This window comes from Macaca mulatta, chromosome 2 (genome assembly GCF_049350105.2).
Source record: "Macaca mulatta isolate MMU2019108-1 chromosome 2, T2T-MMU8v2.0, whole genome shotgun sequence".
NCBI lineage: Eukaryota > Metazoa > Chordata > Mammalia > Primates > Cercopithecidae > Macaca > Macaca mulatta.
The window spans coordinates 15,340,464-15,356,817 of record NC_133407.1 but is presented as its reverse complement, the minus strand read 5'-3'; the positions used below and the strand labels follow the sequence as shown (position 1 = coordinate 15,356,817).

At 44.3% G+C, this 16,354-nt stretch overlaps 1 protein-coding gene across 1 annotated transcript in view; it reads right to left on the bottom strand.

Annotated features, from left to right (window-relative positions):
* Positions 1-16,354, bottom strand: part of SUSD5 (sushi domain containing 5) — a 68,753-nt gene that overhangs the window by 14,067 nt on the left and 38,332 nt on the right. The window contains exon 4 of the mRNA XM_015132382.3: positions 12,058-12,246. Coding sequence (XP_014987868.3) covers positions 12,058-12,246 — 189 coding nt within the window. The remainder of the gene's footprint in view (positions 1-12,057; positions 12,247-16,354) is intronic.

Genomic DNA, 16,354 nt, shown 5'->3' with positions numbered 1-16,354 from the left:
GAAGAACATGAAAAGGCAACTTACCTAACAGAAGACATTTGCAACATAAATAACCTTGAAAGTTCTGGTATCCAGAATAATATAAAGGACTCCTACAAATAAATATAAAATAAACAGACAGCCCAGTAGAAAAATGGGCAAGATAATTGAATAGGCACTTCACAAATAAGGTATTCTAATAGCCAGAAAACATATGATAAGGTGCTTAACATCATTAATCAGGGAAACTCAAATTAAGTGATATCACAACATACCCGTCAAAATGGCTAAAAATTTACAAGACTGTCAATACCAATTGTTGGTAGGGAGGTAAGGCTCCTAGAACTCTTATACATTGCTCTTCAGAGGGTAAATTGTTACAACCATTTGGGCATTATCTTGTTGAGTATTATCTACTAAAGTTGAACACGCATATGTGCGTGTGCACACACACACACACATACCCCTGTATGATCCAGCAATTCAACTGTAAATTATTATATAGACAAAATTCTAGAAAACGCAAAACTCTAGAGGAATACGTGTAACATGGTCACCAAAAGACCTGTGCAAGAATGTCCTTATAATAGCTCCAAACATGAAACAATGAAAAATAATCCTAACGGTAAAATGGAATACCCCACAGCAAAGAAAAAGAATGAACAGCTCACAGAGCAACATGTATGTGTCTCACAGATATAACGTTGGGTAAAGGAAGCTGTATACAAGAGTACATAATGTATGCTTCCACTTAAATAAAATTCAAGCGAGGGGGGTGAATGTAATTTATAGTTTAAGTAGTGCAGATAGTGGTTACTCTAAGGGACGCTGGGACTGAAAGGGAGCACCAGGAGTGTTTCTGGGTGGCTGGTGAAGGTCTATTTCTTGACCTGGGTGCTGATTACATGGGTGTGTTTATGGTATGATAATTCACTGAACTCTATAATCTTTAATTTTGAAATGTTCTGTATTTATCTTACTCTTAAGTAAAAATATGAATAGACAATCAAAAGTGGACACCACGTACCAGGAAAAACTGGCCCAGTATTTGGCTGCTGAATGCCAAGGATGAAGAAACAATTTAACTGATATTCAGGAAGAAAAGGCAAATCCCATGCAAGAACAAAATTAAATCAGGCTTGCCTAAAATTTAACCTCATCATGTTCAGTGATAGAAAAGAACAATGACTATAATCTTTGAGGGAAAGAAAATGTAATTCAACAATATTGTACTTTGTTAAGATGTCATTCGATTTTATATTAACAGTAGGCATTCATTCATCTTAAGATGTCGGTGCTATCTCAAGAATAATATACTGTGTGACCAGGTGCAGTGGCTCATGCCTACAATCCTGGCACTTTGGGAGCCCGAGATAGGAGGATCACTTGAATCCAGGAGTTCAAGACTAGCCTGGACAACATAGTGAGACCCACTGCATTGCAGCCTGGGTGAGACAGTGAGACCCCCATCTCCAAAAGAAGAAAAAAAAAGAAAAAGAAAACACACGGTGTAATATTACGCATGTGTTACTTATATCACCCTGTAAGCCAGCTGCTGCTGGTATTCCAATTAAGAATTCACTCTGGGATGGACAGTTAGCATTCCCACTAGAAAAATTCATCCTCCATATGTGGCTAATACAAGTACTTCTTTATTTGTACCTTGACCAAAAACATTGCTTTGCTAATTAGTACCCTGAATATCTGAAATGGCTTTCTATTGGTAAAACTAGTGACCTAGGCCGGGTGCGGTGGCTCAAGCCTGTAATCCCAGCACTTTGGGAGGCTGAGACGGGCGGATCACAAGGTCAGGAGATCGAGACCATCCTGGCTAACACGGCGAAACCCCGTCTCTACTAAAAACACAAAAAATTAGCCGGGCGAGGTGGCGGCGCCTGTGGTCCCAGCTACTCGGGAGGCTGAGGCAGGAGAATGGCGGGAACCCGGGAGGCGGAGCTTGCAGTGAGCTGAGATCTGGCCACTGCACTCCAGCCTGGGCGACAGAGTGAGACTCCATCTCAAAAAACAAAAACAAAAACAAAAACAAAAACTAGTGACCTATTAACTACCAATAATAAACATTAGAAATGGGTTTTCACTAGTAAAATGAAAGGTATATATGATATGGGGATTGGGTAAAGATACCTTAGAAATACTTCATGCCCTTATACGGACAGGGTAAAACCAATTTAGATCTTGATGGTGCTTGACACTTGAACCCTAAAAGGTCTCATTTTGGGACTAATGTGTTACTCACCAGAACGTGGGGAACAGCATCCATCCAGAACAGAGTTCGCCGCTGTCACCCTGCGCGGATCGCACCACCCTGCCCTCGCTGCACAGCCTGCCCAACTCCCCACTAGCCCAGGCACTTCCTGAGAACAAGGGCATGTCCCCCCTGCCTTTGTATCCCACACACACACAGCGTGGTGTATGGCATATAGTAGGCACTCCACAAATGTTTGTTGAATAAATAAATTAGTGAAGAAATGAATTAGTGGATGTGAATTCCAGTTTTTACAAAGCTTGATGCATTCTGGAAGTCCATCAGCCAAGGCATCATTTGATTCGTGAGAGAGGCAAAGAATGATAAATGACTTTTGAGTTCCAGTATTGGGGATAATCAGTGTCCGCTAACTTCCACCTCCTGTGTTACCCATCCCATGAGCTTAAATACTGGTGGCTCATGCCTGTAATCCTGGCACTTTGGGAGGCCAAGGCAGGTGGATCACCTGAGGTCAGGAATGCGAGACCAGCCTGGCCAACATGGCGAAACCCTGTCTCTACTAAAGTACAACAATTAGCTGGGCGTGGTGGTGTGCGCCCGTAATCCCAGGTACTCAGGAGGCTAGGCAGGAGAATAGCTTGAACCCGGGAGGCAGAGGTTGCAGTGAGCCGAGATCACGCCACCACACTCCAGCCTGGGCAACAAGAGTGAGACTCCAACTCAAAAAAAAAAAAAAAAAAAAGATATATATATATATATATATATATATATATATGTATATATAAAAAACATAAAGTTAAAAGGTACCTGGAACATGGGCAGAAGATGAGTATGTTCTCCTCTCTCACCTTTTTTGTGCAGGAAACACTGGCCTAGTGTTTAATGTTAGAGCGAGGATTTGGGAAAGGTCAGCTCACCCTGGCTGTGGCCTTGACCTGGACACTTACAGTCTGAGCTGTGTGTTTGTGTGTGCGCATGCATGTGTGGGTATGTGTGCATGCATGGATTTGCACGTGATTGTGTCTGTATGTGTGTCTAAGGTTCTGCCTCCAGAGCTCCCTCAGGCTACAGCAACCCTGGGCAGAAGCCCAGGGCCCTGAACTAAGTTCTTCCTGTCTCCCCGGGTTCGCAGGTCAAGGTCCTGACTTAAAAACAGGTTGTCAGTATATCACAGTTTCCCCAAAACCTCAAATGAAGACAAGAATGAGTGTTTACAAATAGCCTACTTATGAAGAAGTATCCAAAGCTTATTTTTCTCCCCATGGGGAACAGTAACATTTGTTATTCATCAGAGTTCAACCAACAAGCACATTCTGCCCACAAGATGGAGAAGCCCAGCTCCGTGCCGGTGGAGGTGCTGTATCTCTCACCTCCGCTCTGCTTTCCTGAGTCTGCGCTCTGACTCAGATCATTCAGCTATCCTTCTAGCCCTGCCCTCACCCGACCCTCTCTGTGAAAACCTGTGCTAACACAACACGGGGCTTTCTGATTTAGACAAACAAGTCTAGGAAATGTAAGCTTTGTGGCTTCTCCTGGCAAAACCCAGGTCATTCACTGAGCATTTATATTTAACAGCTACTTTTGGAAAACAGAAGAGCAAAGAAAAGCACACGTCAGGACTGAAAAGCGCAGGCTGGCTTGCGCGCTGCTTGTGTCTCTTATCAGAGTGGGATGTGGCTGGGGGCTGCAGGAGACAGGCCAGAGCCCAAAATCCAGGGTTCTCCCAGGGCTGCTACTTTCCATCTTTTTTCACTTTGCTGCCTTTCTGGAAGCCCCACACGTACCCTCTTTTTTTTCCCCCTCTGTTCTTGGCTACACAGCCTTTAAAAATAGTAATTTTAAAAAAAGACAACCAGACAAGCCAGAAATAACCACTGGTTCAATGAACCTCTGAACAAATATGGCAATTTTTGTTCCTGACAAGGAAATTCTAAATTCAGTTTCAGTCTCATGCATTCTTCTATGAAGGAAATTAAGTCTAAAAGACAGAGAAAAACAGAAAGAGAAGTTAATTTAAGAAAACAAAATAATACCTGCAGAAATCAGAAAAGAGCAAAGGAACTGACTGAGGGGACAGCTAGTTTGCAAGTGGGCAGGTGTGCTGCCCCGAGGCCTCGCTCTCCTCCCCATCTCAGAGCCCCTGGAGGCAGCACATTGCATGATGCAGATATCAGGATAGGACATGCCTGGTTTTATTTTTTATTTTTGTGGTTTTGAGACAGAATCTCACTCTGTTGCCCAGGCTGGAGTGCAGTGGGGTGATCTTGGTTCACTGCAACCTCTGCCTCCTGAGTTCAAGTGAATTTCATGCCTCAGCTTCCCAAGAAGCTAGGACTACAAGCATGTGCCACCACACCTGGCTAATTTTTGTATTTTTAGTAGAGACAGGGTTTTGCCATGTTGGCCAGGCTGGTCTCAAACTCCTGGCCTCAAGTAATCAGCTTGCTTCAGCCTCCCAAAGTTTACAGGCATGAGCCACTGCGCCCGGTCAGACGTGCCTGGTTTTAAACCCTGGCTCTGCTTCTTTCTGGTGTCTGACACAGGCAAGTCACTGAACTGTCCTGTATCTCGGTGTTCCCATCTGTAAATCAGAACTCGCCATTTCTACTTCCAGACTTGTGAAGATTAAATGAGATGAAGTGTGTAAAACTATGGTAGAAAGGGGCACAAGGAAACTGGGGAATGATGGAAGTGTTCTATATTTTAGTTATAATGGTGGTTTCATGAGTGTATACACTTGCAACAGTTCAGATAAATTTATTTATTTATTTATTTTTTGAGATGGAGTCTTGCTCTGTCACCCAGGCTGGAGTGCAGTGGCGCGATCTCAGCTCACTGCAAGCTTTGCCTCCCGGGTTCACGCCATTCTCCTGCCTCAGCCTCCCGAGTAGCTGGGACTCCAGGCACCCACCACTATGCCCGGATAATTTTTTTATATTTTTAGTAGAGACAGGGTTTCACTGTGTTAGCCAGGATGGTCTCAATCTCCCGACCTCGTGATCCACCCGCCTCAGCCTCCCAAACTGCTGGGATTACAGGCGTGAGCCACCGCGCCCGGCTGACAGTTCAGATAAATGCATACTTTAAATGAGTACAGTTTACAGTATGCAAATTAAACCCAATAGAGTTGTTAAAAAAGCAGGCCCAAAAAACAACTCCCAGGAAAGAGACAGCATGGAGTGAGTGAGTGGTTTATAACAGCTTTGTTCTCAATGCCTAACTGGGGAATGTGTTTTGTTTCCATGGCTGTGTCAGATCAGGGAAGGGAAAAAGAAAAGTTGTGCATTTGCTACTGGACTCAGAGGTGGCGAGGCTGGTGGAGGGAGGTGCAGCTTAGGGTCAAGCACTTTCCTGATACTGCAGCCCAGAAAGCAATAAACAGAACCAATGGAACTGGGAGTAGGGGTAGGCCTTTCTGAGCCTGTCTTTACACGTGGCGGCAGATAGCCCTGCGGCATCTTTTCTTTTCCTTCCTTCTTTCTTTCTTTTTTTTTTTTTTTTGAGACAGAGTCTTGCTCTATCGCCCAGGCTGGAGTGCAGTGGTGTGATCTCGACTTGCTGCAATCTCTGACTCCCGGGTTCAAGCAATACCCCTGCCTTAGCCTCCTGAGTAGCTGGGATTACAGGCACACGCCACCACGCCCAGCTAATTTTTGTATTTTTAGTAGAGATGGGGTTTTGCCATGTTGGCCAGGGTGGTCTTGAACTCCTGACCTCAAGTAATCCTCCCGCCTCAGCTTCCCAAAGCGCTGAGATTACAGGCATGAGCCATCGTGTCCGGCCCCAGTGGCATGTTTTCAAGGTGTAATAAGGGGCAAATTATAGAGAAAGTCTATGACTCTCACTTCCTGGGTTCTCTGTGTTAGGCTACTGTTGCCAGCAGCTGTTCTCTCCCACCTCAGTCACAGAAAGAGGATAAATGGCCTCATCTGGAACCAGTAGCAGAGGCCATGGAACCCCTGAGTCCTGAAGTTAGGAGAGAGCAGAGGTGTTGAAGGCAAGGCGAGGCCAGGCTGGGAAAAGGGTCAGCATGTCCAGGGGACCATGAGGGCTTCTTAGGAAGGCCAACACTGGGAGCATGTGGCCAGGGGTGGTAATTTGGAGTGCTGGGAGGTCAGAGACTGTTGTTAGGATGCAATTGTCCAAGGAGAAAACATGGCCTTGAAGATAGATACGGGACTTGGCATAATAAGAAATAAGAGGCCCGAAGGAAAACACACCTAGCACGACAATCTGCTGCATTCATGCTTAAGGAGCAAAGCATGAGGACTTTTCTTTTCTTTTCTTTTTGAGACGGAGTTTTACTCTTGTTGCCTAGGCTGGAGTGCAATGGCACCATCTCAGCTCACCGCAACCTCTGCCTCCCGGGTTCAAGCAATTTTCCTGCCTCAGCCTCCCAAGTAGCTGGGATTACAGGCATGCACCACCACGCCTGGGTAATTTTGTATTTTTAGTAGAGATGGGGTTTCTCCATGTTGATCAGGCTGGTTTCAAACTTCCAACCTCAGGTGATCCACCGGCCTTGGCCTCCCAAAGTGCTGGGATTACAGGCGTGAGCCACCGCGCCCTGCCGCATCAGGACTTTTCTGTAATTAGGGCAACAACCAATTTTATTCAGATTATGAGTACATTAGAGAGGGCATGACAGACATTTCCTGCTGCCAGACTGGGAATGGAAACCAAGAAGAACATGTGTGGATTTTGACAGGAGTATGGAAGACTAAACGGCCAGAACCAGACCTGAACTCTAGGGACCAGGGCTAGGAAGTACCAACACACAGAGGGGAGAAAGTGGCAGTTAAATAAGTCCTCATCCATTTCAGTGAATGGTCAAGACGAAAGTCCCTGTGCTTAAGTGAGAGACTGCATCCCCACCACTTAAGCCTGGAATGTTGCTTGTGAACACACAGCCTGGGCGGCGTGTGGCTGAGGGACCCTCCTACACCATCCACTCCCTCACCTTTTGCTACCCACCAGGTATGCACGCCACACACTAGGAAGCTACCAGCTGCGTGGGTCTCTATCAAGTCCGAAAGTCACACTGGCCATGCCTTTCTGGAAAGACCAGCTGAGGCCGGGCGTGGTGGCTCACGCCTGTAATCCCAGCACTTTGGGAGGCTGAGGCAGGCAGATTACGAGGTCAGGAGATTGAGACCATCCTGGCTAACACAGTGAAACCCTGTCTCTACTAAATAATACAAAAAATTAGCCGGGCGTGGTGGCGGGCGCCTGTAGTCCCAAGTACTCGGGAGGCTGAGGCAGGAGAATGGCGTGAACCCAGGAGGCGGAGGTTGCAGTGAGCCAAGATTGCGCCACTGCACTCCAGCCTGGGCGACGGAGCGAGACTCCGTCTCAAAAAAAAAAAAAAAAAAAAAAAAAAAAAAAAAAAAGACCAGCTGCCGGTCTCCAGGATCTGAGAAGCCTGCTGGCAGAGATTAACTTCTCACCCAAGTAACAGACGGTTGAAGTCACAGGCTGCTGTTAGTTATTCATGGTAACAGGGGCTAGAGTTAATACACAAGGAAGCGAGCAGCCAGTGTCATGGTGCCATGCACAAATCCCTTCGGATACCTTAGGTGAAAGGGTCTGAATGGTCTCAATGATCAGCATAGAGGTGAAAGAGAATGAACATTTACTGACCCCCATACTATATTGTAGGTCCTGTTCTAAATGATGTATTCACAAGAACCTCACCTCTAAGGTAGCTCTGTGATAACTAGTACCTATTTTTAAATCATGGGTACTATGGGCAGTGGCTCACACCTGTAATCCCAGCACTTTGGGAGGCTGAGGCGGATGGACTGCCTAAGCTCAGGAGTTCAAGACCAGCCTGGCCAACATGGTGAAACCCCATCTCTACTAAAAATACAAAATTAGCCAGGCGTGGTGGCGCATGCCTGTAATCCCAGCTACTCGGGAGGCTGAGGCAAGAGAATTGCTTGAACCCGGGAGGCAGAGGTTGCAGTGAGCCGAGATTGTGCCACTGCACTCCAGCCTGGGCAATAGAGAGAGACTGTCTTAAAAAAAAAAAAAAAAAAAAAAAAAGGGAAAAAAAGGGTATTATGGGCAAATTAAGGCTCAGGAAAGTAAAGAAAATAGTTTTCTCTTCTCATCCTTTCTGTCATTGTTTAAATAAGCTCACATCACTTGTTGTAGGAAAATTTTTTTAAAAGTATCTTAAAAGAAATCACCTTAAAAATAACAACAGCAAGCAAGCAAACAAAACAAACCCCCACAACCTCTTTGGACCTCTGATCTTCTTCCAGCTCTATCCTTTGTGTCTTCCCTATTCCTCTTCATGAGCAGCAGAAATTTGAACCTGAGTTGTCTGTCCTTGGCCTTGTTCCTCCCTGCATCTCATTCCTGTATGCACTGCAGTGTGGCTAAGGTACATTCCCCACCCCCGACATATACACTGAAAACACAAGGCTGCCAGAACCTCCTTCACACAGTGAAGCCAATGCATACATGTGAGCTTTCATTTACTTGTTTTCTATAGCCTCTGGATTTACTGAGCACTTCCTCTATCTGGAAACACACTTCCTCTAAAATGTCACCTTCTGTGACACCTCACTTTCCAATCTCTATCTCATCATCTACTGCTTTTCTGTGTCTTTGAGGAACCTAGTTTACTAGCGTTTCCTTTAGGGTTGAGACAGTATTTACTCAACTTGTATAGACAGCACCTAGGATCCTGCCAAATGCTGGGATGTGGAATGAATGAATGGATCAATGTCCAATCAGCCAGTACAACAAAGAGTGATTATCCAAACCCAGATGGGTCCAATTCCAAAATCCTTGTTTGACCCACTCCCCCAAATCGACTTTTCTCCAATCTGAAGCAATTCATCTGGTGAAGGTATTCTTGAAATACACACACACACACACATACACACACACACACACACACACTCTTCTTACAATGACACAGATAGCTTAAATGTTAAATCCACAGACACTGTAACAATCTGTATATCCAGCCCAAGCGTATAAACCAGAATTCCTGCCCAGCAGCTTAAAGCTTTAACAACTGCATTGCAGTAGGAATAATCATTTTAGACCCACAAAACCCACATTTAGTGCTCATTCGACTAGAGCTAGCAAACAACCCATTTGGCTGTGGGCGTGGCTCATGAGATGGTGCAACTTCAGCACCTCATCGGAACATTAACAACTCAGGGTGGGTATGGGCCTGCTTCAAGGCAAAGCTTGGTGCTTATGCTTGATTTTCTTGGGCAGGTGAATGATCAGAATTGGCAAGTAGCTCCCGCCTGGCACAAAGCAACAGCAACAGCAACAGAAGAAAGATAAGGAAAGTTCTAGAAGATTGCTCGAATTGTGCTTTCAGTACTTGTCCCAGTCTGTAACTTGTTATTAGGTATGCAACAAGGCAAGCAGAAACACCCAGAAAGTTTTTAAACACTTCTGCAACAATTTGACAGGGGAATGGTATGTCTATTTAATTCAACAAAAATTGCATTTATATTTGGAATCTATTTTATTTTACATTAATTCATTTTTATTGCATTTTACTAAAGTATTAATCAGCTAATGACTAGAAAAAATGGGTAAGAGTCCACAAAGAGGCCGGGCGTCGTGGCTCACACCTGTAATCCCAGCACTTTGGGAGGCCGAGGCAGGCAGATCACAAGGTCAGGAGATCGAGACCATCCTGGCTAACATGGTGAAACCCCGTCTCTACTAAAAATCCAAAAAATTAGCTGGTCATGGTGGTGGGCGCCTGTAGTCCCAGCTACTCGGGAGGCTGAGGCAGAATGGCGTGAACCTGGGAGGCGGAGCTTGCAGTGAGCTGAGATTGTGCCACTGCACTCCAGCCTGGGCGACAGAGCGAGACTCCATCTCAAAAAAAAAAAAAAAAAGAGTCCACAAAGACTTTGAAAAGTAGTGAAATAGAAAACAACAAAACCAACTCATTAAAAGACAGTGCAAGTGTGAAAAGATAAGCCACAGAATGAGAGGAAATGCTTGCAACACATTAATTATGAATATTTCATGTAAAAAATTCTATAATATTTAAATCATCAAACTCAAATCAATTAGAAAAATGGGAAAAGTATCTGGACATTTTACACAAAGAAATTCTAATGCCCTATTAACATGTGATAAGTGCTTGACCTCACTATTATTAGAGAAATGAATATTACAACTACAAGTCACCACAGAGCCATCACCAGACTGGCAGTCCTAAAGCTGATGAGGTGCTGAACGACAAGGACTCTCAGACACAGCTGATGGGAAAGCAGACTGGTCAAATACTTTAGAGAACACTTTGGCAGCATCAGCTGCAGCTGAACACACACATACTCCATGGGCATCAATTCTACTGCTAGGAACCAACTGAAATGTGTTCACATGGGAACCAAAGGAGGCTGAGGACAATTATAGCAGCATAGTTTGTGACAGCCGCAAAATGTCCACCAACAGCTGACTGAATAAATAAATAGTGGCGTATTCACATTGCGGATAGTAAATACCAGTGAAGACTATAGTAGCAGTGAAACCACAGCTTCAGGCAACAACGTGAATGACTCTCACAGTCGTGACAGTGCCCTAGGTCTCATCTGAGTTCCCTCATGGGATCTGCAGGACATTCCAGGGACAAACTGTCCTATCAGTTCGGTAACATCATGGTGTGGAGTTATTTCCCTCCGCAGGACCAGCCTCCGCTTGTTACCTGGATGTCATGGGAGGCCAGGGCGGGGGTTCTTGAAAAAGTCTTGGAGTGAGAGGAGCACTGTGAGATCAGGGAACAATTCAGGGTTTGGCATGAGGTCCAAGGTATAGGAGTCACAAGCCAGGTCAGCCACGGGGCTGTCCCAGCCGCCTGCTGGCTGCTGTGTCCCTGTGGGGGTGGGGAGGCCAGGACTGGGTGTGGCTGGACACAGTGATTTCTGCTGCTGGAAAAATTCCCCAGGGGCTGGGCAGCAGGGGTTAAGGAGGCTGCAGTAAACTAGGACTCCTAGAAATGTGATGTTGATGGAATGGGGACATCTGCGGAAATCAGATCCGGTTTGGGGGACTCTGTCCACTAGGACTCTTTTTAGTTTCAATTAACTATTCAGACTCCACAGGTCACACCTGGCATTCAGAAGGCTCCAGGCCAGGGAGCAGAGCAAGGCCGCCAGGAAACAGCAAGCAAGTTTCATCCGTGGGAAGAGCCCTTGTATCAGTTCCATACAGCTGTCCTGGAGTTCCTCTCCTTGCTCCACCCCTCACCACCCCAGCCTTCCTCCCAAGATTGCTCAGGTGGATCAGAACTCATATGTGTGGTGTGGATCGATGATGCTTGGAAGTCCCATGCCCCATAAGAGTTTAAATGTCTTGCAACAACCCACAGAATAGTTCTCAGGGTCCCCACACAGGCCATGCTCAGATACAAGAATCACCACCCTCAGAGCAGCACAGAGCTGGGCTTCCTAACATGTGCGCATTATAGTCTTCCCAGCCCAGTTTACCAACCAGGGGTCATTTTCCCCAGAAAAATGCTGCTTTGTACCACAGCTGATGTTCCATCTTGAGCAGATTTCCAGGGAAATAAACTAGAAAGTTACCTCAAGGTCAACTGTGTACTTAGAGAAGAAGCGGGGATTTTAACTTGTTAACCCTTTACTCCCAGCACGGAAGATGAAGAGCTCAGTTGCACATTTGAAATGCTACAGGAATCCCCAAGTGGAGATGTTGCTAGGTCCAGAGCTCAGCAGAAAGGTCTGAAAGCCTCTTTTCAAAGGCACCTTGGTGGAGAAGAGCCCACGGCATGCAGCCAGCAGCCGCGGAGCCCTCTGCCAGCACTGTGTGGGTACGTGAAGGTGGCCCATCCCTGGGCTGCTTACCTTTCCCGCAGGCCTGCACCAGGCCGTACCACTCCCCACAGCTGTTACATAGCAAGGTGAAGGCGGTCTCCCGGTGGCCCGTGATGTGGCCTGGGGCGCACACGTACAGCAGTTCATCCCCCATCTCCAAGCCGGTGCGGCCCTGCAGGATGGTGTGTGGGAACGAAGGCGGGTCTCCACACGGCTTCTCTGAGGAGAAGGAATCACAGTCAGCTTTTCCAAACTGTGCGGAACTTTTTCAGCCTGTGAGAAAACAGACTTAAAACACAGCTCTCCCCTGCCGCCCACCGCACCCTCAACTGTGATCACAGGGGCTGTTTCTTGGTCACCCTGGCAACTCCAAGGCCTGGCAGAATGCCTGGAATAGAAGAGGCACTCAAAAATAATTGTTGCATGAATAAATGCGACAGAAAGTGCTACAACTTTGCATTTTTAAGCTGCCAAACAATGTTACCTTCTGATGTCTCCTTGAAAGGAGTGTCTGGAGATACATACCTAGCAGCAAGCTCCCTTTTGCCGTATTTCGATAAGTGAATAGGAACTCTGACAAAGGCTAAATGGTACAGACTACAGAGCACAGCAGAGGGTACCTTCCCCCCACCACCCTGCTCACAACCTCAACACCAACGGCAACAACGTCATCAGTTTGGTAAATATAAAAGTGACATACACGCATGCACACACTCACATACCCTGTATATACAAATATATATATACACACACATATATAAATACATACATATTTCTGTTTGTTAAACATAAATGGGATTTATATCATATGCATTACTGAGTACCCTGCTTTAAAAAAGTTGATAAACTACTTTTTAGGTTCACATCAAAGCTGAGCAGACAGTACAGAGAGCTCCCCATACCCCCGACCCTTCCACGCACACAACTTCTCCCACTATTAGCATTCTGCACCAGCGCGGTCCATTTGTGACAACTGATGAAACTCCACTGATACCTCATTATCACCCAAAGTCCATAACGTTGAGTGGTTATGGTAACCTTGGTCTTGTACATTCTATGGGCTTTGACAAATGCACAATGACACGTGTCCACCATTATTGTACCATACAGAATAGTTTCACTGCCCCAAAGTCCTCTGTGCTCTGCTTATTTATACCTTCCTCCTCCCTAAAGATTGCAACAGTTGATCCTTTTGCTGTCTCCATAGTTTGCCTTTTCCAGAATTCACATAGTTGGCATCATAGTATGTAGCCTTTTCAGATTGGCTTCTACAACTTAGTAACATGCAATGAAAGCTCCCCCATGTCTTCTTATGGCTTGAGAGCTCATTTCTTTTTAGCACTGAATATATTCCATTATCTGGAACTATCACAGTTTATTTATCTATTCACCTACTGAAGTACATCTTGGTTGCTTCCGAGTTTTGGCAACTATGAATAAAGCTGCTATACACATCCATTTACAGGTTTTTGTGTGAACGTTAGTTTCTGGTTCATTTGGGTAAATACCAAAGAGCATGACTGCTGGATTGTATGGGAAGAGTATGTTTAGTTTTGTAAGAACTGTCAAACTGTCTTCCAAAATGGCTGTACCATTTTGCATTCCCGCCAGCAGTGAATGAGTGTTCCTGTTGCTCCACATCCTTGCTAGCATTTGTTGGTTTGTGTTCTGGATTGCAAATATTTTCCCAAGTCTGTGACCCATCTTATTCTCTTATTGTCTTTTACAGACCAGAAGTTTTAACTTGTAATGAATCCCAGCTTATCAACTGTTTCTTTCATGCATCTTGCCTTTAGTCTAAGAAGCCATTGCCATACCCAAGGTCATTTAGGTTTTCTCCTATGATAACTTCTAGCAGTCTTACAGTTTTGGGTTTTACATTTAGGTCTATGGTCCCTCTCGAGTTAATTTTTGTGAAGGGTGTAAGGTCTGTGTCTAGGTAATGGTTTTTGTATGTGGATGTCCAATTGTTCCAGCAGTTATGTAAAAGAGACTATCTTTGCTTCATTATATTGCCTTTTCTCCTTAGTCAAAGATCAATCAATTGTATTTATGTGGGTCTATTTCTGGGCTCTCTACTCTGATCCCTTGATATTTCTCAGCTCTTTTACCAATAACACACTATCTTGATTGCTGTAGCTTTATAGACGTCTTCAAGTCCAACAGGTTCAGCCCTTTGACTTTGTTTTTCTTCTTCAATATTTAGTTGGTTATTCTGGGTCTATTACCTCTCCACATACACTACAGACTTTGTTTGTTAACCCATTTATGCCAGAGGTTGCAAATTTTTTTTGTGTGAAAAATCAGACCTTGGCAATGACCTGGAGCAGTAGGATATAAATAACTGCCACAAGCTTAGCATTCCAACAATGGAACACGAGGCGTAAATGGGTTAATATCCGTAAAAGTAACTTGCTGGGATTTTTATTGGGATGTGTCAATCTATAGATCAAGTTGGGAAAAACGGACATTTCACAATCCATGAACATAGACTATTTCTCCATTTATTTAGTTCTTCTTTGATATATTTCATCAGCGTTTTACAGTTTTCTTCATCTAGATATATAGATCTTGCACATAATTTGTTAGATTTACACCTAAGAATTTCATTTTTTCTTGGGGTGCTAATATAAATGGTAACGTGGTGTTTTTGACTTTTTTGTTTTTTTGAGATAGGGTCTCACTCTGTTGCCCAGGCTAGAGTGCAGTGGTGCGATCATGGCTCTCTGTGCAGCCTTGACTTCCTGGGTTTAAGTGATCCTCCCACCTTGGCCTCCTAAAGTCTTGGGATTATAGGCATGAGCCACTGCACCCAACCGGTAATGTGTTTTTAATTTAAAATTTCACTATTTAATTGCTGGTCCACAAGAAAGTGATTAACTTTTGTACATTAACCTTGTATCCTGCAATCCTGCTATAATTGCTTCTTTTAAAAAAAATTATACTTTAAGTTCTGGAATACATGTGCAGAATGTGCAGGTTTGTTACTATAACTCCTTATTAGTTCCAGGTTTTTTTTGTTGATTCTTTCAGATTTTCTATATAGACAATCATGTTATCTGCAGACAAATACAGTTTCAGTTGTTCCTTTGCAATCTATATTTTCTTTTCTTGTTTTATTGTATGAGCTGGGATTCCCAGTACAATGCCAAAAAGCAGTGGTGAAAAGAGACAGCTTGCCTTGTTTCTGATCTTAGCAAGAAAGCCTCAAATTTCTCACCCTTAATCATGATTTTAGCTGTAGTTTTTTTGTTTTTGTTTTTAGATGTTCTCTATTGAGTTGAAGAAGTTCCCCTCTATTCCTGATTTGTTAGGAGTTTTTATCATGAATGGGTGTTGGATTTTGTCAAATGCTTTTTCTGCATCTATCAATATAATTATGTGATTTTTCTTCCATAGCCTCTTGATGTGATGGACCATATTAATTTTGAAGACTAGCCTTGCACACCTGGGATAAATACCACTTGGTTTTGGTGTACACATCTTTGTGTACATTGTTGAATTTTATTTGCTAATATTTTGTTGAAGATATTTGCATCTATGTTCGTGAGATACATTGGTCTGTAGTTTGTTTTTTTGTTTGTTTGTTTGTTTTTGAGATAGAGTCTCCTCTGTCACCTAGGCTGGAGTGCAGTGGCACGATCTCAACTCACTCCAAGCTCCAGCTCCCGGGTTCATGCCATTTCTCTGCCTCAGCCTCCCAAGTAGCTGGGACTACTGGCGCCTGCCATCACGCCTGGCTAGGTTTTGTATTTTTAGTAGAGACAGGGTTTCACCGTGTTAGCCACGACGGTCTCGATCTCGTGACTTGCCTGCCTCAGCCTCCCAAAGTGCTGGGATTACAGGTGTGAGCCACTATGCCTGGCCCAGTCTGTAGGTTTTTTTTGTAATGTCTTTGGTTTTGGTGTCAGGGTAATACTAGCCTCATAGAACGGTATAGAAAGTATTTCTTCTGCTAACTTCTGGAAAAGATTGTAGAGAATTGGCATAATTTCTGCCTTAAATGTTTGGCAGAATCCACTAGTGAACCCTCTGGGCTTGGTGCTTTCTTTGGAAGGTGATTCGTTATTGATTCAATTTATTTATTTAATAGCTATAGGCCTGTTCAGATTGTCCATTTCTTCTCTGTAATGGACGATTTAATCTAGGTTATCAAATTTGTGGGCATAGAGTTGTTCATAATACTCCTTTACTTTCCTCTTAATGTCCATAGGATCTGTAATGATGTCCCCTCTAATTTTTTTTAAAAAGCATAACTAATTGTTTAATCAAAGTTTTATGTGACCTCTGAGCCTTCAGAAATAAATACCCAAAGAACCAGGGAAAA